General features: G+C 36.3%; 7 protein-coding genes and 1 non-coding gene across 8 annotated transcripts in view; 4 read left to right on the top strand and 4 right to left on the bottom strand.

Annotated features, from left to right (window-relative positions):
• Positions 1–899, top strand: part of Cbr-arl-1 — a gene marked incomplete at both ends in the record, with an annotated part of 1,940 nt that extends 1,041 nt beyond the window's left edge. The window contains one exon of the mRNA XM_002630108.1: positions 651–899. Within this exon, the coding sequence (XP_002630154.1) occupies positions 651–899 (249 nt within the window). The remainder of the gene's footprint in view (positions 1–650) is intronic.
• Positions 4–86, top strand: CBG28864. Its single transcript has one exon. It is a non-coding gene (tRNA).
• Positions 900–1,222: 323 nt separating the features above from the next.
• CBG00556 lies at positions 1,223–4,342 on the bottom strand (the record flags this gene model as incomplete). The annotated part of the gene is made up of 4 exons (XM_002630107.1): positions 1,223–1,390; positions 2,225–2,872; positions 4,020–4,224; positions 4,272–4,342. 4 exons carry the CDS (start codon positions 4,340–4,342, stop codon positions 1,223–1,225), a joined length of 1,092 nt encoding a protein of 363 aa, XP_002630153.1.
• Positions 4,343–7,417: 3,075 nt separating this feature from the next.
• CBG00555 lies at positions 7,418–9,192 on the bottom strand (the record flags this gene model as incomplete). Its single annotated transcript, XM_002630106.1, has 2 exons — positions 7,418–7,672; positions 9,130–9,192. The coding sequence occupies 2 exons, from the start codon at positions 9,190–9,192 to the stop codon at positions 7,418–7,420; spliced, it is 318 nt and encodes a 105-aa protein (XP_002630152.1).
• Positions 9,193–13,566: 4,374 nt separating this feature from the next.
• CBG00554 lies at positions 13,567–14,999 on the bottom strand (the record flags this gene model as incomplete). Its single annotated transcript, XM_002630105.1, has 2 exons — positions 13,567–14,080; positions 14,944–14,999. 2 exons carry the CDS (start codon positions 14,997–14,999, stop codon positions 13,567–13,569), a joined length of 570 nt encoding a protein of 189 aa, XP_002630151.1.
• Positions 15,000–15,336: 337 nt separating this feature from the next.
• Positions 15,337–16,572, top strand: CBG00553 (the record flags this gene model as incomplete). Its single annotated transcript, XM_002630104.1, has 2 exons — positions 15,337–15,392; positions 16,218–16,572. 2 exons carry the CDS (start codon positions 15,337–15,339, stop codon positions 16,570–16,572), a joined length of 411 nt encoding a protein of 136 aa, XP_002630150.1.
• A 1,598-nt stretch (positions 16,573–18,170) lies between these two features.
• On the top strand, positions 18,171–20,895 carry CBG00551 (the record flags this gene model as incomplete). The annotated part of the gene is made up of 4 exons (XM_045241966.1): positions 18,171–18,389; positions 18,440–19,032; positions 20,212–20,472; positions 20,544–20,895. The coding sequence occupies 4 exons, from the start codon at positions 18,171–18,173 to the stop codon at positions 20,893–20,895; spliced, it is 1,425 nt and encodes a 474-aa protein (XP_045091636.1).
• Positions 20,896–21,083: 188 nt separating this feature from the next.
• Positions 21,084–22,341, bottom strand: part of CBG00550 — a gene marked incomplete at both ends in the record, with an annotated part of 4,508 nt that continues 3,250 nt past the window's right edge. Inside the window, one exon of the mRNA XM_045241965.1 lies at positions 21,084–21,494. Coding sequence (XP_045091637.1) covers positions 21,084–21,494 — 411 coding nt within the window. The remainder of the gene's footprint in view (positions 21,495–22,341) is intronic.

Below are 22,341 nucleotides of genomic sequence, written 5' to 3'. Positions count from 1 at the left end.
TGCGCAGTGGTGGCCGAGTGGTTAAGGCGTTCGATTCCCGTTCCCATTGTGGTAACACAGCGTGGGTTCGAATCCCACCCACTGCAAACCCTTTTTGCTTTTTTTGGTTTATTGTGGGCGGGGTTTTGTCGTTATTAGAAGCGAAAATTGACGATTTCTTGAATTTTCATATAAAAAATACATTTTCTTTATTATTAGCCGATTTATTTTCACTTTTCTCAATCTTGGTAACCGGGCCACCATGGCCGAGGAATCCAACAATTCGGCCATCATCAAAAGGCTGATAAACGTCTAAAAACGAAGAAAAGTTTATGAAAATACATTTTTGTTGAAAAATCGCAAATTTCCGATTTAAAAATTCCATGTTTTCAGCGATTTTCAGATAGTTTTTTCAGCATATTTCAAGCTAAATATTGGCTAGATGCAGACCATTTTCACCTGAATATCGCGAATTTTCAGACTGTGAGAAGCCAATTTTCCTGGGTCATTTTACCGGCGATTTCGGACTGAAAATTTGCATTTTTAGTCATTTTTCACACGGAAATACGGTCATCAGATAGTTATTTTTGTTGGAATTTTACTTTTTAGTCATTTTCCAAAAAAATGGAATTTCTGGGCTGAAAAAAATTCTGGAATTTCTAATTTTTCAGGTCGGAATCTCTCGTCAAGAGTTGGCAACAATGCTCCAAGAAGACGAACTGCAAGGAGCGGTTCTTGCAGTTCTTGCCAACAAACAAGATATCGCCGGTTGTCTGACAGAGACAGAAGTCTACAAAGCGCTTGGCCTGGATGCCCTCCGCAATCGAACCATTCAAATATTCAAAACGTCCGCATCAAAAGGAGAGGGTCTCGACGCAGCGATGGATTGGTTGGCGAATCAGTTGCAGCAGAAGAAGTAGACGATTGCTCAGCCTTAATTTTTGACTATTTTTTGAGAAAAATGTGTGTAGTTTTATCCCCCTTTTTGTCTCCTGCAAAAAATACACGAGGTGTGTCTTTCCTCTTTTCCTTTTTCTCTCCTATAATTCTGTGATTTTTCCTCTTTCCATCCCTTTTCTAGTTAATTTCTATCCGCTTTTCCAGAATATTTGAACCCCCGAGAGCCTAATTTGTGGTTGTTTTATTGCCTTTTCTTTTGTAAAAAATCATCAGACCCAATTTTATTTATTCGAAAAAATCATGCATATTTTTATTTTATTTGTATAAAAAGTTATTTAAAAAGTCAATTATGGCGAATGTTGGAACGGGGCACGAAGCCGAGACCCAATTTGGCAAGTGACATGTTTTTTCGAAGATTCACGACGTGGAAATAGGAATCGCGCGGACCCGGCTTGATGAGTCCTTGCGACAAATATCGAATACATGTGAAGAAGTCACAAACGGCGGCAATCTGGAACTTTTGAATTTTTAGAAGGATTGGCGGCCTAGGATCCCAAATCTATGCCATCTGGTGCAGATGGCCTAAAATCACTTTCCAAGCAAAATAATTATATGAAAATTGGTGGCCTAGAAATACAAATAATGGGGGTATCTAGGCCAAGAGAAGGAGTTTCAAAATTTGGCCTAAGAATGCGAAAATTAGGGGTTTTATGCCACTTGAAAATTATAGAAACAGGTGGCCTAGAAATCCATGCTTGATGTTTGTAGGCCACTTGAAATTCTCCGCATCTAGAAGAGCTTTAAATTACACATATTCCCCAAAAAGAACCAAGTTTCTAGCTCATCTGGGGGCCGAGTTGTGATCTGGCGCCTGAAGAGACGCAGACAACTAGACACTCTCGCTGTCTGCGCCCTCCCACTCTCTTGCCGGTTTAACTTCAAATGCTTGTAACTCGGCTCCTAGCGCACCTAGAAATTTGATTCTTTATGGAGAATGTGTGATTTTTGAAGCTGTTCAAAAGTATAGCAAATTTTACAAAACGGAAAAACTTATTTTATTTTTTGAAACCGGAAAAAATCTCGGAAAATTTAATGTGAACAAAACCTGCTTCAAAAACTGTACACTTCCCAAAAAGTTTGACAATTCTAGCTCTTCTAGGAGCCGAGATATGATCGTTTGAAGTTACGACGTTAGGGACGCAGACAGCGATAGTATCTCGCTGTCTGGGTCTCTCGTTAAAACTTCAAACGCTTGTAACTTGGCTCCTAGAGTACCTAGAAATTTGATTATTTTTGAAAAAGATGTGATATTTCGAGCCTTTTGATTTTAAATGATTTAACTCACCCTATTCCTGGCTATCAATGACACAAAATGCCATTCAGATCCATCATCGCCAGTTCTAACTCGATACGGACAAAATCGATTGGCATTCGTTAGCGAACATATTCGAATCGACGGTTTTGTCTCATTCAATGGTTCCAGCTGAACTCGATTCTCTCGTATCGCCGTCATCACTTCAGAAGACAGTTCGGAATTCTCGAAAAGCATACAAGGTTCGACTTCTTCGATCAGAACACGATCAATGAACGGATGGGATTTGTCCGGATGTCCACTTGCTCTCCAAGATTCGAATTCCGAGAATAGAATCGGATCAATTTCCTCGACAGCGTCCGCTTCTTTTTGTTCTCGATCTTCTGGAGATTTTGTCGAATATGAAGACGTTGATGGAAGTGACGACGCCTTCTTTTTCTCCGAAACTTCTTTCTGTTTTTTCGAATTTGAAGATCCATTAAAAAGTTTGGAAAGTGTCGATTTGTGTTCTGGCGATGTGGTTTGCTTGAAATGGTTTTGTCCCATTCCGGGAGCACTTATTAATTCCTTCAGCGCACGAACTTCTGCCTGTAGAACCTCCACTTCTAATCGAGACTCGTTTAGAAGTTTCTCGGCTTTTTCCCGCCGTTCTTCAGCGTTGTTGACCATTTTGTAGGCTTCCTGGAAAAAATCAAAATTTAGGTTATTTAAAAAAAAATGTATTCCAGAGAATTCTGCTAGACTTTCGAATAGCTTCAAAAATCACACCTTCTCCAAAAAGAATCGAATTTCTAGAAGGTCTGGGAGCCGAGTTACGAGTGTTTGAAGTTTTAACGAGAGACCCAGACAGCTAAATACTATCGCTGTCTGCGTCTCTAACGTCGTAACTTCAAACGACCATATCTCGGCTCCCATAAGAGCTGAAACTGTCAAACTTCTCGGGAATCGTATGAAATTTTTCCAAGATTTTTCTGTACAGAAAATATAACTGGAAATTTAATTTTTTTAAATATTGCCAAACTTTTGGTAAGCTTAAAACATTCCACATTTTACAAGAAGGATCACATTTGTAGGGGCTCTGGGAGCCGAGTTACTTCTTGGAAAGTTTATGGAACTTTTCCAATATATTTCTGACTCAAAAATGAATCAAATTTTAATACAACACTTTTGATTTTTCAATTTTTTAAAGTTTTTAATTCAAAATAACCAGCTCAAAAAATTACACATTCTCCAAAAAGAATCAAAATTCTAGCTGCTCTGTGAGCCGAGTAACAAGCGTTCGTTTTAGCGAGAAACGCAGACAGCTAGACACTCTCGCTGTCTGCGTTTCTCTTGTCGTAAATTCAAACGAGTTTATCTCGGCTTTAAGAGGAGCTAAAATTGTCAGACTTTCTGGGAAGTGGATGAAATTTTTCCAAGATTTTTCTGGTAAAACGAAATTATGAACTGAAATTCAAAAATTTTGACTCTTCAACTTTATGTTTTTTGATCATATTCTTAATTCAAAACAATAAGCTCAAAAATCACATCTTCTCCAAAAAGAGTCGATTTTCTAGGTGCTCTCGGAGCCCAGTTACAAGCATTTGAAGATTAGACGGCGAGAGAGTAGGAGAGTGCAGGCAGTTAGAGTGTCTAGTTGTCTGCGTCTCTTCAGTCGCCAGACCACAACTCGGCCCCCAGATGAGCTAGAAACTTGATTCTTTTTGGAGAATATGTGAAAGTTAAAGCTCAACAAAACTCTCGAGAGACGCAGACAACGAGACACTCTCACTGTCTGCGTCTCTCATTTTTTATCGCTTGTTTATATGTTCATCCAGCTGTCTCTCACCTGAAACAACTTCTCTGTCAATTCCTGAACCTCTTCATCTACCGTCGTCTGAATCTGCGTCATTTTTTTGTCCTTTTCAGCCAGTGCTGTTCGTGTTGCACGGAGCTCCGCCTGCATTCGGAGCAATTCCTCTGCTCTCGGACTCATGAGCTCAGAATCTGACGACGTGGAAGCAGATGATGATGTTGTACTTCTGGCGGAGGCTCTGGAAATTTCACTCTAAAATTTTTATATTTTTAGGAATTTTCTTACCGAATCGAATCCTGTGGATCCAGTGACATTTCTAGATGAATCGGGTTTAGTACGGCGATGGCGTCCACCATTTTTGCATAGTTTTTTTTGTAGATTGGGACTTCTGAAATTCGTAAAATATTTAGAAGAAAAAAAAATTAGAAAAAAAAGTAAGATTGAACAAAAAAGAAATGAAGTTTATAGCTCATCTAGGACCCGAGAGTGCAGACAACGAGACATTCTAACTGTCTGGGTCTCTTCTACTCTCTCACTGTATTGTTATGACTGTATCTCGGCTCGAGTTTGAGCTAGATTTTCGATTCTTTCTGGAGTTTGTATAGTTTTTTGAGCTGAATTCGACTATTCTATTTTTGAAGAAAAGTTCCCAAAAAAACTCAGTTTTTTTTTTCAAAAAAAGTATGTCAAGTAAGAGGAAAAACAATGAAAAAAGATGATTTGTGAAGACGTCGGACGTCTTCTGAATACAAGAAGAAATCATCGTATCTTTGTGTTTTTTCTGATGATACGGCGACCGCCAATTGTATCGTAATACATGGAAAACGGGTTTTCCTGGTGATGTAAGAATAGCGAAAAGAAGAAGAAAAAGAAGAAGAAGAGGAGGGGTTCCAATAATCCCGAATGGATTATATTGGAAAAATGAGAAGGATAGAAGAAGAAGTGGAAGCATTTGAGAACTCGGGGTTCTGAGATTCCTAGATTTTGAGATTTTAAGATTCTAAGGTTCCAAAATAACGGAATACCAGGATTCCGAGATACTCAAAGATTCCGAAACTTCAAAACTCCAGAAACCCAGGATGATAAGATCTCAGGATGTTAAAATTCCGAAATTCCAAGATTTCGAAAGTTCAAAATTTTCAAAATTCCCAAATTCAGAGGTTCCTTTTCTAGTTTCTAAGATTCGTTGATTCTTGACTTCCGGGATACCAGGTTTTCAGAATTCTAGAATTCCGGAATTCAAAGGTTCTAAAATTTCGAAGTTTCAGAATTCCAGAATTTTTCAAAATTCTAAGATTTCACTTCTAACATCCTACAGTTCCAAATTTCTGAGATCCCAAGATTCCGGAGTTCCAGAATTCCAAAAATCCCGTATTTCGTTAAAAAAACGTAAATTTTCCAATAGTTCTAGACTCAAGGAGAAATTAAAGATTCCGAAAAAATCGGATCCGTTTTTTGGATGTTTTTTAGAAATTAACAAACAATGAAAATTTCTGAAATGACGTACGAAATTCAGATTCCGTTTTTCGAGCAAATTCGAGAATCTTAAAACTTTGAAATCTCGAAACATCTGAAGTCACAGAATCTCAGAATCTCATGATTAAAACCTCAAATTTCAGAATTTTCAGAATTTCAGAACTCCAGAATCACAAAATATCCGAACCATAGGATTTCAGAACTTCAGAATCTCAAAATTCTCAAATTCTGAATCTTCGCGGATTTCAGAATCACAAGAGCATCTCTTTTAAAAAAAAGTCAGATGATAGATTCTCATGAAAAACATGAGTTTTGAACTTTTGCCTGTCTTTTCTTAAACGAAAAAGAAGAAGAAAAAGAAGAGAAACCAGAGACAGTGGAGGATTGGATGACACATGGTGCATTCTTCGGAGGAGAAGCATCAGGAGAGAGAGAGAGAGAGAGAGAGAGAGAGAGAGAGAGAGAGAGAGAGAGAGAGGAAATAACAACAATAATAAACACAAAGATTGATTGAGGGGGAATGTATGGGTTTAGATTTGAAGTCATCTTTGAAACTTTCGAGAAGTTTCTCTCCGAAAAAATTCAAAAAAATCAAAGGTCTCAATTATTTTTCAAATTTCCCGCCGAATTTCAAACAAATAGGATTTTAAAAAGCGTTTTTTTTTAATTGCTCGAATTGGAAAATCAGGAAATTTAAATTTTGGCCGATATACAAAACAATCTGGAGAGTATTTCGAAACCTCAATTGTGAACATTTTTCAATATTTCAAACACTTCTAAACCAAACAAAATACCGTAAAACCTGTAACAGAAGGGCCTTCACACAGTCAAGTTTGAGCTCAATTATCTCAGCTCCAATGAGAGCTATCAAAAATATCTGATATTTGGGTATTGGTTTATGATCCAGATCATAATTTTCTTATTCGAATCTTTTGAACCAAATTTCAATCGTGGTTCGAGAGATGAGGTCTACGTCTAACATTGTGCACTTTGCTCGCTAATGGTCGTTGTTCGAGAGACCTTGGAGACATATGATCAAAGAAACACTTTTGAGTATGTGTCCGTTATCGAGAAAATCCTCGGCCGTTAGACAGTCCATTCGGAATTTTTAAATGTCTATTAAACATGCAATGTGTGACGTCTATAAATATAAAAACAGAATTGAAAAAAACCCAAAATTGGATAAGCAACGGTAGAGCGAAGTGAAAGTGACCACTATTTATTGAACAACCTAATAGATTGTGCCAATTAGAAATTCTTTTTTCTATTGAAATTGTACAATTCTGGTAAATGAGAAAACAAATGATGGTACAAAATCTCCGTGTAGTGACAAAGCTTCCCAAACTGAATGAGTCATTTTCAATCAGTTTGATGAGAACGAGGAGAGAGAGAGAGAGAGAGAGAGAGAGAGAGAGAGAACATAACAACAATAATAAACACAAAGATTGATTGAGGGGGAATGTATGGGTTTAGATTTGAAGGCATCTTTGAAACTTTCGAGAAGTTTCTCTCCGAAAAAATTCAAAAAAATCAAAGGTCTCAATTATTTTTCAAATTTCCCGCCGAATTTCGAACAAATTGGATTTAAAAAAGCGTATTTTAAAAATTGCTCGAATTGGAGAATCTGGAAATTTAAATTTTGGCCGATATCCAAAACAATCTGGAGAGATTTCTTGGCTCAAAGTTAAAAGTTGAGAGACCCTTCTACATATTACAGGTTTTGCGGTTTTGCGTATACTGTATCTTCCAAAATACCAAATAAGCTACAAGGAAATGGAAATATATTTTTTTTGTTGAAAAAAAAAATGTTTGTTCACCTTCCTACTGGTCAACAGAAACAGGAAAAAGAAGAAGAGAAAACATGGGAACTTTTTTTTTGAAAAAAGACGAACAGCTGACAGGAAATATAGAATCTTTGGTCAAATGAAATTTTAAAAACAATCTAATTTGGAGGCTCAGATTCTGATGAAATGGGTTCTGGGAATTCTAAGAGATTCTGAAATTTTGAGATTCTGAGATTCTGAGATTCTGAGATTCTGAGATTCTGAGATTCTGAGATTCTGAGATTCTGAGATTCTGAGATTCTGAGATTCTGAGATTCTGAGATTCTGAGATTCTGAGATTCTGAGATTCTGAGATTCTGAGATTTCTGATCCAAGAATCCAAGAATCCAAGAATCCAAGAATCCAAGAATCCAAGAATCCAAGATTCTGAAGTTCTAAGATTCTAAGACTTCTATAGAAACTTCTAAAATTCTAACTAATTTGAAATTCATTAGCTTCTTTTATAAAGGTCATAAAAGAAGAACCTTGAGATCTTCATCTATTCTTCTTTTTATGAATATCTGTCCTTGTACTTCAAGAAAAGGAGAACTAATTTCGAATAAAAGAGTAGAAAAGTTAGCTATTCATGAAGGTCTTCAGAAAAAAAAACGCAAAAAAAAGAAGAAAAAAAAACGGGGAGAAGAGTTTTTTGTGGGAAAAATGTAATCAAAGAAGTTGAGGAAAAGAAAAAAACGAAAAAAAAGAAGATCGAAATACGAATTTCTTGAATTTTTGGATTCAAAAATTTCAAAAATTCCAAAATTCAAAATTCAAAACTCCAAAACTTTTTTTTCTATTTGTGACCAAAAAAGCCGTTCCCACTCGCTCCTTTTTTCGATCCTAGACCTATTCAAAGTGAGAGAGTGTGGAATTTTGAGAGACGCAGAAAGACAGAGAGAAATGACCACAAAATAAACAGAGACGAGCCTGTTTTTGTACCTATTCGAACGGTTTTTGTTAGTTTTTGACCGGAAAAACTGACCAGAACTATTGGAAAAAGTATTTTTAGGAAAATCTTGGATTTTTGGAGTTTGGGAATCAGAATTATTGGAATTTGAGAATTTAATGATTTCGGAATTTTTGGATTTTAGAAGTCTAGGAATCTAAGAATCTTGGAATCCTTGAGCCCTGAAATTTCGGAATTTTGGGATTTGGAAAATTTGGAACTTCGGAACTTGGGAATGCCAGAAATCTTTAGAACCCTGGAATCCTAGTATTTCGGAACTTTGGAATTTTGAGATTCTGGATTTTTGGAATCCTGGGATTTCAGAATTTTGCAATTACGCAATTTCAAAATTTGAAATTTGGGATTCTTCGAATTCGATGTTTTGGGAATTTCGGGGTTTTTGAATTTTTTTTTTTGGAATTTCGGGATTTTTTAATTTAAGAATTTTGAAATTCCCGGAATCTCAAACTATCAGGATTCCGGAATTTCAAAATTTCAGAAATCAAGAACTACGGAATCTAAGAACTTCATAATCTCAGTATTTGAGAATTTCAAAATTTCAGAAGAATCTTGGAATTACTGGACTTATGGAATTTTGTAATCTCGGAACTTCGGAATCCCGGAACATCGGAAATTCAGAATTTCAAAATTTCAAAACTTCGGAATTCTAGAATTTAGGAATTTCAGAATCTTGGAAATTCGAGATTCTAGGGCTCTAAAATCCTGGAATCCTAGTTTCCAAGCCTCAAAGCTCAAATTCAGTGAACAATATGAAGAAAAGCGAAAACTGATAAAAAAGCAAAAGGAACAAGTTTGGTTACGGTTGGCTTGTTAATAGGGTCAAATTTTCTCTTTTTTTTCTAGAAGATTCTGCCCACGAAAATGATCAATTTCTCACCAAAAACCTCAAATGTTTACAATCTCCACCGAAGGGTCCAGACACCATGTGCTGCCACGTCATCTGACCCCGAAAGAAAAGTGGGCGTGGCTTATTTAGGGGAGCCAATTTGGAAAAGTAAACAGAAGAAGAAGAAGAAGACGAAGAAAATCGAATTCTTGAAAAGAGAGAGAGAAGGAAATTCGAAAAACTTTTTGGGGGAAGAATAGGAAAAGAAGAAAAAGAAGGAGATCCAAAATGGGGCAGAAAGGGAAGGAAGAGCACCGAAACGTGTCTGGCGTCTCTGGAATTCTCACACTATCCCCTCTAAATATTTTCGATCGAACAGATGGGTTCTTCTCTTCTCCGGAAACACCAAAAGAAAGAGAGAAGGAGGAAGAATCTCTAAACAAATCGAAGAAAATGACGAAACACATCTTCGAGATATGATGCCACGGAGATTATCTGAAATGCATAGAAAAGAGAAAAAAGCGAAAGTTTTTCGTTCATTTTATACCCATGGGAGGTATGGGTGATCCATTAGTACTAGAGAAAGTGAAACAAGAGGAGATTGAACACTGACCAACTTATAGGAAAAAATATTATTTTGGGTTTTCGAAACTACAGAAATTGAGACTTCGAAAAGTCTGAAACTCCGGAAAATTACTTTTCTACAAAACTCCATCAGGGCTTTATGGAGTTCTGGAATCTCATAAATATGACATTCTGAATTCTCGGAATCCTGGAATCTCGGAATTTTGGAATTTCAGAGTCATGGAATCTTAGAATCTTATAACCCTGTATTCCTGGGTTGCTGAAATCTTGGAGTTTTGAAAAATCATGAATCCTATTATTTCGGAACTCCGGAACCTGATCTGAATAAATCTGAAACCCGAATATTTCAGTTTTAGCTCTGCTCCAAAGAGAAAGCTAGAGTTATCGAACTTTCTAGAAATTTTGTATGTATGTTCCGAGAAAAATAAAAACAAAAATGATTGTGCCAATTAGAGAGCCATTTATGGAAATGCCATAAAAACAAAAACAGTATGAAAACGATTTTCTAACAAACAAGGGAAAATCTGTGAGACTCATAAGAATGCAGAAATTGTGTATCTTTCCGAAAATTAGATTTCACTTCTCAAGAGGAGAGGATCCCATTATTACGGAAGACAGATGGTAATGCAAATTTCCTCATTTCCTCTCTCTCTCTCTCTCTCCTCTTTCTCATCAAACTGATTGAAAATGACTCATTCAGTTTGGGAAGATTTGTCACTACACGGAGGTTTTGTACCATCATTTGTTTTCTCATTTACCAGAATTGTACAATTTCAATAGAAAAAAGAATTTCTAATTGGCACAATTTGTGAAAATGAGCCTTGTTTTCAGACTCTTCCAGAATTTTCTCAACAAAAACGATTTACAGAAAATGCTGAAAGTAGGAAATCGCTGGAAAGAATCTTGAATTCATGAAAAATCGATTTTTTGGATACCCTTAAATTTCGAAGATATTCTGAACTTCAATTCAAGGGGTATTCAATTAGAGGAACCCAGGTTTTTTGAATTTAAATTTTTAACATCAAATATAAGTGCCATTTTAACTTTGAGCTTAATTATCTCATTTCTGTCAAAGATACCAGAAAAGTGTCAACTGACATAATGTTTATCTTATTATCAACAATATTTTATTAGTTGACAACTTTTTGATATCTCTTACAGTAACACAGATAAATTCAGTCAAAACTACGGTTTATGAGATCCAAGATTTTTGTCGTTTAAACCACAAAAATCGCTTAATTTCTGAACTCCTTTACAACAAGAAACAACAAAAAACATGTGACTCTTTTTAAACTGAACATGACAAATGACTGAGAACCTTTTTGGGGGTATGGACCCAACCTTGTTCCTTCATAAAAATTCCATTCCCATGAGAGAGACAAAAAGAGGTCTGAAAAAGAACTGGTCGAGTGAAGTGGAAACAATTTTTACGAGGAGTTGACGGACGGAAAAAAAGGAAAAGAGACATATAAAATTCTCACCAGTTTCGGAGGTTTTTACCTACTTTTCCGGTGAATTATATAGTTTTGGGAACAGAACACATAGAAACTTTTGGAAAATCAAAAGTTCGTGAATAGAGAATTTGAGAATCCAAGAATTTTAGAAGTTAGAACCTCGGAATCTCGGAATCCTGAAAACTAGGAATATCGGGATTTTGAAAATTCCAATCTTCCAAATTTTGGCATATTAGAAACCTGGATATCTTGAAATGTTAGAGAAACGAAACCTGGGAACTCCTGGATTTTGAAATGGAATCTTTTTGGAATCTTAAAATTCTAGAATCATACACTCCTGGATTCCTGGAATTTTGAAATTTTGGAATCCCTAAAAATCTTAGAACCGGAACTCTAGTATTTCTGAAATCCTGGATTTCTAAAATTCTGGTTTCATAGAGTTATGAATCTCTGCAATCAGGAATCCCGAAATTCCCAAAAAGCTGAAACCCTCAATAATAGCCAAAAAATCCAAAGAATCCAAAAAATTATAATTCCAACAAAACCTAGAAAAATCCTAAAAATCTGAAAATTCTAAAAAAAGCTGAAAAGCTAAAAAATCCTAAAAATCTTTTGAAACATTTAAAATCTTTGACTTCTTTAAAACATTATTAATCTCAAGAATCTCTGAAATTCCGAAACTCTAAAAATATTCAAAAAATCCAACCGAAAAAATCCGAATTCCAATAAATCTGAAAAATCCAAAAAGTTGAAAAACACCAACTTTCGAGATTTCCAAAACTTTCAATGTTAAAAACTCAGGAATAATGGATTTCTGAATTTCCGAAAATGTGAAATTCTTTTAAAAATCTAAAATTTCAGCACAATAGATAACTTTCTTGAATTTTAGACAAAATCGGAAACGATGCTCCAAAATTTCTAAAAATAAAATATTTCCAACTAACGTCATCTGTGAGCCAGACGACGTTGAGAGTGAGAAAAAGAAAGTAATTCTGAAGGAGGAAAAGAAGGAAAGGATTCACTAATGATGAGTGAAGTAGTCGTAGTAGTATTCAGAATAAAGAAGAAGAAGAAGAAGAGAAAATTGAAAAATAGGGGAAAAAGAAGAAGAAGAGGATGGGACCATGAGAAATGGAAAAGGGAAAATAGAGGAAAAGAAGAGCCTAAAAATAAATTAGCACTGAAAGAAGAAAGAGAAGAAAAAACTAGAAAAAAAAGAGAAGATTTCGGAGGAAAAGAGAGATTTCGAATTGTTTCCAAAACAGATTGCAGACAAGCTTATTGGTAAAAGTCAATACTAAGTAAATATAAATATCCAATTTTTTAGACTTCGCTTTCGACTGCATTGGAATTTACCTTCCCGATGACCTACTGCATGGTCCTATTGATCCATCGCACCCGTGAGAATATCAGTATTGTTTTCAATCAAATGCCAATGTTTCAGTTTTCTTGATGAGCTAGATGATGATTGCGATGCCACAAAAGAAGTCGAGAGACGTCGAGCCGAGCGTGAATTAGTCTCACAGACTATGCAATCAGCGATTGGTCACATGTTGTCAGTTTAATATATTAACCAAATCCATACGAACTTTGTTTTTAGGAACTACATTCGAGATTATCATCTTGATATTCGTACCGGTTCACTGGAGAGTTGTAAGGTTTGTTTTGACTGCTGCTTTGCTTATAAAATGACTTCAACTTCAGAACCGAAAAACCTGTGAAAACCATCTATCATGGAAAGACGTCAAAATATTCAGAGAAAAGTGTCGTGCTGAAAACAAAAATCCAGACGACTTTGAGCCGGCAGATCTCATTGGATTGTAAGCAACAATATAATCAATACAATTACTTTTGCATTTTTTTCAGAGCACTAAAGTGACTACTACTGCCTAGTGAAGACTACAAGTGACGACTTCACATCATGATTCAACTTTCATCTAACACACAATCATTGTTTTTTCTTTTTTGTTGTTCGCTTCATTATTTTTTTCTTCTGTCCGCTATTGGATTTTTTAAAAATTCCTATTTACCAAATTGATTTGGACAGAATTTTCAGATTTTTTTAGAGCCCACGGATCGATTTCGTGTGAGCGACGCGTAACTTGCGCGTAGGTTTGGCGTCTTTTGGGCGGTCGCTGGGCGGCTTCTACAGAAAACTAAAGCGACATCCGCCATGACGCAGCTTAGAAGCCGCTTTAATCCAGCCCAAAAGTTGCGGGCAACAGCCGAGAAAGTAGAAATTTCAAAATCTCTGTGTTCAAAAAATTGGAAAAATTCAGAATTTCAGTTATTTAAAGAATTCAAAAATATTTCTGAAGGGTGACATCAAAACGCTATAGCGGAAACAAGTAGCGACAGCTATATAGAAAATTGAGAAAACGTTGGGAGGGTTCCGTTATTCGGGGTAGAAAACAGAGGAAAAATTTATTGGTGGAACTTTATACTGGTTCTAGAAGTTACTGAGAATCTGAGATTCTGAGATTCTGAGATTCTGAGATTCTGAGATTCTGAGATTCTGAGATTCTGAGATTCTGAGATTCTGAGATTCTGAGATTCTGAGATTCTGAGATTCTGAGATTCTGAGATTCTGAGATTCTGAGATTCTGAGATTCTGAGATTCTGAGATTCTGAGATTCTGAGATTCTGAGATTCTGAGATTCTGAGATTCTGAGATTCTGAGATTCTGAGATTCTGAGATTCTGAGATTCTGAGATTCTGAGATTCTGAGATTCTGAGATTCTGAGATTCTGAGATTCTGAGATTCTGAGATTCTGAGATTCTGAGATTCTGAGATTCTGAGATTCTGAGATTCTGAGATTCTGAGATTCTGAGATTCTGAGATTCTGAGATTCTGAGATTCTGAGATTCTGAGATTCTGAGATTCTGAGATTCTGAAATTCTGAGATTCTGAGATTCTGAGATTCTGAGATTCTGAGATTCTGAGATTCTGAGATTCTGAAATTCTGAAATTCTGAAATTCTGAAATTCTGAAATTCTGAAATTCTGAGATTCTGAAATTCTGAAATTCTGAAATTCTGAAATTCTGAGATTCTGAGATTCTGAGATTCTGAGATTTTGAGAAATGAGTTTTATTATCCTTGTGTTTTTAAACGATATCTCAATTTGCTAAATTTGAAGCAAAAGTTGAAACCTCGAAAAATCGAGAATTTAAGAATCTCTCTGAACCACAGGTCCTTTAAAATCTAAGAATCTCAAACAACTAAAAAAATAGAGATCACGCAAAGACACTGGCCATCCAATTGATAAGGAAAATCAAAAATGGAACACCTAGTCGTCTTCTACGCTAACTGATAAGCGTCCTACCCCCACCTTTATCCCAATATTTGCTCTTTTTCTTTTCTCTGCGTCTCCTTATCTCTCTTAACCCGTTCCATTCGTCTTTTGACACCCAGTCACTTTGGCACTGCCGACGGGTGTTTCAGGCTAGTTTTCCGGAAATTTCAAAAAAAAACGGAAAGTTTTGAACGGGGAAAGTTTGAAAGATGGAGGATTAAATGTCATATTTGATTTCGAATTTTAGTTAACAGGGCACATGGTTAGGATATCAGGGATAACGGTAGGTAGAGTCTAGTTCTGAGATTCTCAAATCTAGTCAAGTTTTATATCATTTTGTAGAGCTCGATAAGCCCTTAATTGTGCATAAAGTTTGAATCAGAAACTTTCAAAAATTAAACTCCAATTCAAAAGCTTCCTTATCCTCTTCACCCTTCTTCACCTCTTCTCCTTTGATCTCTTTCCTCATTGTATCCCTATTACCCCTCAATTACTATCGGCTGTAAATCATAGTTAACTAATGAGTCATAACCGGAAAGCAACCAATACAGTATTCTTTTGTCTTCCGTTTTGAGGGCCTCTACACATAGTTTATGGTTATTACTGTAGTGAGACTGGATGAGGTGAAGAGGTGCAAAATTTGAATTGCTGGGAACACGGTAGAACCTAGAATGGAGGGAATTCGATAGAACCTAGAATAAAGAGAATACGGTAGAATCTAGAATAGAAGAGTTTGCAAGCTGTCAGCTTCAACCGAAACTATCTTGGTTCCTGTGAGTCATATCAAAAAATGAACAACTGACAAAAATTTTATCATAATATCAGCAACATTTTATCAGTTGAGTGTTTTATGGTATTAATCACAGAAAACGAAAAATTTTGACTAAAAATAGAAAAGTAGCTGCCCTTCTATTGCAGTTTTGGAATGAAGAAAAACTGTCAGATTGAAAACCGTGGCTTTCTGATTACGGTACTTTTGAGGTAGGCAGGCGGCCTCGCTAGATTTTTTAGGTCTTTTGATCTCGAAAAATCTATGAGCCTGGAAAAAAGACAAGCGCCTTGGAAGATTTCTAGCAATTCTGAATACCCTCTAGAAAATTACAAGCTAGAAATCCTAGCTTAAAAGTTAAATTTCTAGGAATTCTGACTAAAATGTAGTTCTGAGGATCCGAAGGTTTTGTACTTTGGAATATACGAATTAAAGACAAAATCACAACTTCGGAGAGTTTCAGATTCTCAACATCCGTAGTTCTAATTTTGAACGAGCAGGAATTGTTGGAATCTTCAAACAATTTTTGATTCTTGAAGTTACCAATTCTTCAGAAATTCGATCTCAAAATCTCGGAATCTCAAAATCTCGGAATCTCAAAATCTCGGAATCTCAAAATCTCAGTAACTTCTAGAACCAGCATAAAGTTCCGTCAAAAAATATATTCTTTGCTTTCTACCCTAAAGAACGGGATCCTCCTAACGCTCGCCCAATTTTCTGTATAGCTGTCGCGAATTTCAGAATTTCAGAATTTCAGAATTTCAGAATTTCAGAATTTCAGAATTTCAGAATTTCAGAATTTCAGAATTTCAGAATTTCAGAATTTCAGAATTTCAGAATTTCAGAATTTCAGAATTTCAGAATTTCAGAATTTCAGAATTTCAGAATTTCAGAATTTCAGAATTTCAGAATTTCAGAATTTCAGAATTTCAGAATTTCAGAATTTCAGAATTTCAGAATTTCAGAATTTCAGAATTTCAGAATTTCAGAATTTCAGAATTTCAGAATTTCAGAATTTCAGAATTTCAGAATTTCAGAATCTCAGAATCTCAGAATCTCAGAATCTCAGAATCTCAGAATCTCAGAATCTCAGAATCTCAGAATCTCAGAATCTCAGAATCTCAGAATCTCAGAATCTCAGAATCTCAGAATCTCAGAATCTCAGAATCTCAGAATCTCAGAATCTCAGAATCTCAGAATCTCAGAATCTCAGAATCTCAGAATCTCAGAATCTCAGAATCTCAGAATCTCAGAATCTCAGAATCTCAGAATCTCAGAATCTCAGAATCTCAGAATCTCAGAATCTCAGAATCTCAGAATCTCAGAATCTCAGAATCTCAGAATCTCAGAATCTCAGAATCTCAGAATCTCAGAATCTCAGATTCTCAGTAACTTCTAGAACCAGTATAAAGTTCCGTCAAAAAATATATTCTTTGCTTTCTACCCTAAAGAACGGGATCCTCCCAACGCTCGCCCAATTTTCTGTATAGCTGTCGCTGCTTGTTTCCGCTATGGCATTTTGATGTCACCCTTCAGAAATATTTTTGAATTTTTTTCAATTTCCGAAGAAAATTTTTTTATATCAGAAATACACTCTTCGAGACCCCAGATTCAATTAGCGTTAAATTTCCGAAGAAAGGACGGAACTACAGTACCCTTCAAGACCCTAAATTTCGTTTTTGGATGCTTCAATTAGCCTTCTTCACATCATCTTAATTCACACCACCTTTTGAGGTCTCTTCTGACGACGTGGAATGACCGATGACACTGATGGGCAAATCAGGTTAACAGGCTAACTATTATACAGGAAAAACAGATCCATCATACATAAAACAAGGGGAATCGGACAGTTCTTTTTGACGATTCCAATTCTCACATAGTTGTTTTGGTATTCGATGTGTAATGCTGTGTTATGCTAACTATAATTGAGATGGGTAGCACTATGCAAAAGATTGGCAACGTGAAGACGCTCAGAGTCCTTTGGAGGGCCCAAAATATCTAGAATGTTCTCTCTTGGAAATTAGGGGACCGTTTCGCCGATTTTCGATACAAAAAGAGAAGAGAATTAACGAGAAATTGTTTAAAAAAACTGGAAAAACTTTAGCGAAAAATGTGCAATTTTTGCGAATTTCAGCACTTCTTCGATTGGAATTTTTTCGAAACTTTTGTTTAAATAAAGTTATAGGCTTAGGCTGAAACGCTTTTTTTCTTGCAATGGTTCAAAAAGGCGTTAGTTTCAGCCAAGAATATATTTTCATAGATCAAAGGGAACATTTTCCTTTTTTCTCAAAGATTTTGTTGAGAATTTGAAATTTCAGCTTTAAAATGTTCAATTTTATCGCTAAAAATCGATCTTTTTATCAATTTTCAGGAAAATTCTTCGATTTTTTACAAAACAATATTTTTAAAACCCCCCACCTAAAAATGCCGGGCATCGCCACGAATTCATGAAACTTCCTGAATACTCTCATGTCCCTTTAATACCGTAACCCATTCATTCGAATTTTTTGCACAAAGTTGTCGTTTTTTTGCGGTTTTCGCTGAATTACAAAATATCTATGATTGAAATGTCCCATACATTTTATTACAAGTCGATTTTTCATCAGAAAGATCCTTCTGAAAGTGTCAGGCGTCGCCACGAAGCGACAAACTTTCATTAAGAATCGTCATGCTCCTTCAAAATACCGTAATCCATTTACAGCGGGAAATTCAATTTTTACTGGCTAATACCAGTTTTCATTCGAATTATCCCATTTTTTATGATAATTTTCATTATTTTCCAGTCTTTTTCATATTTTTCCAGTCTTTTTCAGTCCTCTCCCCCTATCTTTCGCGCGCACTCTTTTTCTCTGCGGGTCTCCCCTCTCTCTTGCCACGCCTTCAAGACAGTCCTAAGGGGCGGAGCCTCACTCAAGCCCGCCCACCACCTCCCTTCCCCGGAAATCCCAATTTCCGACATCTCATTCTCATTCGACATCGCTCTCTGAAACATGTCGTTCGATTCTTCTCTTCACACCGACTATTCTCAGCACTATTCAATGCCAGCTTCGGACGCTCCGTCGACGTCGACACCATCCAGAAAGCGTCAAGCGCCACGTGGCGATATGGAGAACCAGCCAAAGTACACACTTTTAGAGTCTGCAGGGGCTAAAGCTCATGCGCCGCCACCTCAACAATATGCACCAGAAAATGGCTATATGATGTATAATGTAAGTTTTAAAACGGAAAAAGACGTCTAAAGCCCTTCAAGCTCTTTCAGGATCACTTCTATCACAACTACAACAACTTCTATATGCCCTTGGATCATCAAAATCAATACTTCATGGCGCCGCCAGCTCGTGAAGTTACTCCACCAATGGCGGCACAACAAACCGTACCACAACACTCAACGCCAACAGAGCCAGCCGCTGGAAGCATGATGTACACTCCAGAATCCCTTCAGAATACACCAGTGGCTTATGAGCAGGTTTCAGTGGTCCCTCCAGCTCCAGATACTTATCAGATGTCTCGTGACACATATCGTCAAGCGAACTCAGAAGCCGCAGTTGTCCCAGCCACCACCACCACTAAAAAATTCGTCAAAAAAGCCCCAAAATCTGAGCCATTCCTATTGCACCTGTGGGGACTCAAAATTCCCGCCGGCTCCGCTCATGGAAATGCGCCTCAGATCTTCCCGACATTCTCCATTGATCACCCGTTGAATGATTCACAAATCATTGTCCAAGAAGTCGATGGACGTCTTCCGATTGTCGGGTCCCGGTCGAAGATGAGTTTGACGGTTGGCGAGTTGAGACGGAGAGTTGGGGCGCCGGAGAATATGAATATGAGTGCGATGTATGCGTATTTCAGAAAGTGAGTTTGGGGAATTTTTTGAAAATTTCGAGTTTTTACAATTTTTGAAGTTTCGAAAAATTTAAAGTTCAAAAATGTAAAAATCCGATTTTATGTGAAAATTCAGGAAAAATTCAAATATTTTCGAAACTTCAGATTTTTAAAAATTTTTTCATTTTTCGGGTTTTTTTGAAAATTTGGAATGTTTGGTTTTCGAATTTTCGAAAAATTTGAACTTTTCAAATTCAAATTTTTCAGAATTTTCGATTTTCAGAAATTTTTAGCAAATTAAAAACAAAAGTCTGCGAAAATCTAATTTTTCAGCACAATTTTAGGAAAAATGTGAATTTTCGAAAATATAGAAAATTCACAACTTTTTCGCAAATTGCAAAAGCTGGAAATTTTCGGAATTTCAAAAATTTGAAATTTTTGGATTTTTGAAATTTCGAATTTAATAAATTTTTGATTTTTTGGAATTCTGGGGCCTTCAGTTAACCAGAAACTTGAGACATTTTATTTCCGGAATTTCGAAAATTCTCAAAAATTGCAAAAATTTGATTTTTATGATTCTTGGAAAAAAAAATTCGAACAAATTTTCTGGGGTTTTGGAGACTTTAATTCGAATTTCGGAATTTAAAAAATTGCGAAAATGAAAGAAAACTTAAATTTTCGAGAAAAAAACTAGGTTTCAACAGTTAAAAATGGCTGAAAATTTGTAATTTTTTGGCGAATTTCGATGTGTTTTGGAAGATTTGAAAGTTTTTGAATTTTAAGATTTTTTGAAAATTTCCATTTTTTTTTCAAATTCCGATTTTCAGCAAGGAATTCAATGCTGAGAAGTTTAGGCCTACAACTGAGTTTTCAGCGAAAACCATTACTTGTAAAATTCCGGGCCGGGCCTGAGGAAGTTTTCAAGGCCCGGGCCCGGCCCGGAAGGCCCGGTGTCAAAAATTCTGTATTTTTGAGCCAAATTTTGAGCTCTCAATATAATTTTTTCCTTTTTTTTCGTATTTCGGATTGTTTGTCTGTCTGATCAAAAAAGATCGAAAAACTCGAAAAAAATTTTTTGGTCAAAAAAAATCACATAAGGGTCCCCCCTTATGTGTTTTTTAAAAATTTCGAAACTAGTGAAATGACGGGCCCGGCCCGTTAAAAGTATGATTATTTCGAAAATTTTTTCAATTCCAATTTTTGTTCCAGATCCAAAAAAAAGGAAACCATGCAGCAAGTCAAGGAAATTCTCGAGCGACACCAAATCGACATTCCCCACATGCAGCGCAAACGAAAGTTCTCCCGCTTCACCCCAATGCTCGAGGAGGAGTGCTCACGATTGGCAGAGGATTTGTCAAAGCTCTACGAAAAGTATTTGCCAGAAGCTACACTTGCAGAGCAGATGGTTATGGATATGCTCGGAAAAGGATGTACACTTGATAAGTGTCTTCGATTCCTGGAGAATACAAAGTAAGTGTTGGAAGAGCTTTTTCTAGGCCATTTTTCCAAAAAAAGTCATTTTTCAAAATATTTTTTTCCAGAAAAATCATGGGAAAAATCGTCAACACCCTGGAATCCCGTCAACCAGCTCTCACTTATCACGAAGAGAAGCTTAAGAACAATCGCCTCGACGTCTTCTATCACGTATTCTCCCTCCTCACACACGGATTCGGCCACCCCGTCTCGATTCTTCACTACCGACACTACCATAAGATCGTTGTCTCTGCTATCGAAATTGCCCAAAATATGATCTCGGGAACTTATAATCTGACGTTTGAAGATGCCGGAACTGCCAAGCCATTCGCTGTGATGAGTGATGCAAAGTGGGCGGAGCAATGCGCGAGAAAACAAGCTGCCGTACTCGCTCAAGCCTATAATAATGTACCAGTCTGAAGCTAAATTAGCTAAACTAATTTTAAATCAATGATTTTTAACGAATTTATGTTTTTTTTCGGTTCTCTTCCCATCTCACGATTGTCCAATGCTTTTAAAACTACTCGTTCTCTTTCAGTCACTTAATTTTTAATTATTCACAATTTTTACCGGAAAGTCAATAAATAATCAGTTATAATAATTAAAGCTTATGGATAATAAAAGCTAACGAAACCCGAAAATATGACATGAGCCATATCGTACACGACTTTGGGAGAATACACAGACCATACAAACAAATGATTTTGGAAATGATAAAGACAGATTAAAGAGATGGCTAGGGAGAAGATTCGGTAGGAGAAGAAGAGGCGGAGCCAAGATGTTGATGGGGAGAGAAATGGTGGAGGATCTCTGTAAATTTCAAGTTTTTTTTGGAGAAAAAGATCTGAAAATTTGCTTAAACTTGGAAAAAATTGAATTTGTCTCCAAAAATTAGTTACTTCAGATGCAGCGCGGTCGCGTCGCGGGAATAAAACTTCAGACGGCGCGACGAGATTCCCATAGGCTTTCCATGACGGGCGGGTAGCGAACGGGTAGCTGCTACCCGCCCGCTTGCTACCCTGAACTTTTTGTGTTTGCAGACAATGCGCGAAATTTGCCGACACTTCGATTAAATTTTTTCAAATTATTTGTTGACAATTTTTGTCGCTTATTGGTGTAGAAAATAGCTTTAAAGTGAAAATAAAAATAATTCAGGTATGAAAGTTCATCAGCCAGTGGAAATGGACGAATTTGTTTTGGAAAGAAACGTTTTCTAGTTTTCCATCGTTTTCGATCAATTTCCGGTCAATTTTTGGTTTTTTAAAAACTATAATTTGTCTTAAAGTTGATGAAAATTACCTAAAACTTAGCTAAAATCTCAGAAAAGCCAATAAAATTTGTAAAATTCAAGCTTCCCTCCGAAATTTGAAAAATTTAAGTGCGGCGCGGTCGCGTCGCGGCTTCTCCATTTCAGACGGCGCGATGGGCTTTCCATCGTTTTTCGATCAATTTTCTGTCAACTATTATTTCTTCCGGCACGCTCTCCCACAGAACATTTCCCAACTGCAAATTAATTTTTGATCTACAGAAAAACAAGTTTGGCGCGATCACAATTGCAGGTCTAAAATTATAATTTCAGAATTTTTTATCTGATTTTGTGGAGTTCCAAGAGGATTCAAATGATTCTTAAAAAACTAATTAGTGGTTATAGATTCGTGTATGGTCCTTTTCCGGAAGAAAAAATGTCAAAAATGGTCATTTTTGAAAGTTTTTTACAGAAAAAATCTCTAGGAGTTCTATAGCTCAAAGAAACCGCAATTATTTTCTCCACATTTTGTATGGACGAATTTTTAATTCGTCTGATAAAACTTTTTTATAATCAAAAAACAACGCAGAAATGCGATTTTGTGCAATTTCATGAGGTTT

Source organism: Caenorhabditis briggsae (assembly GCF_000004555.2).
Source record: "Caenorhabditis briggsae complete genome, chrII, whole genome shotgun sequence".
NCBI classification, from domain to species: domain Eukaryota; kingdom Metazoa; phylum Nematoda; class Chromadorea; order Rhabditida; family Rhabditidae; genus Caenorhabditis; species Caenorhabditis briggsae.
The sequence above is the reverse complement of the archived record's forward strand: the minus strand, read 5'-3'. Positions and strand labels throughout refer to the sequence as shown.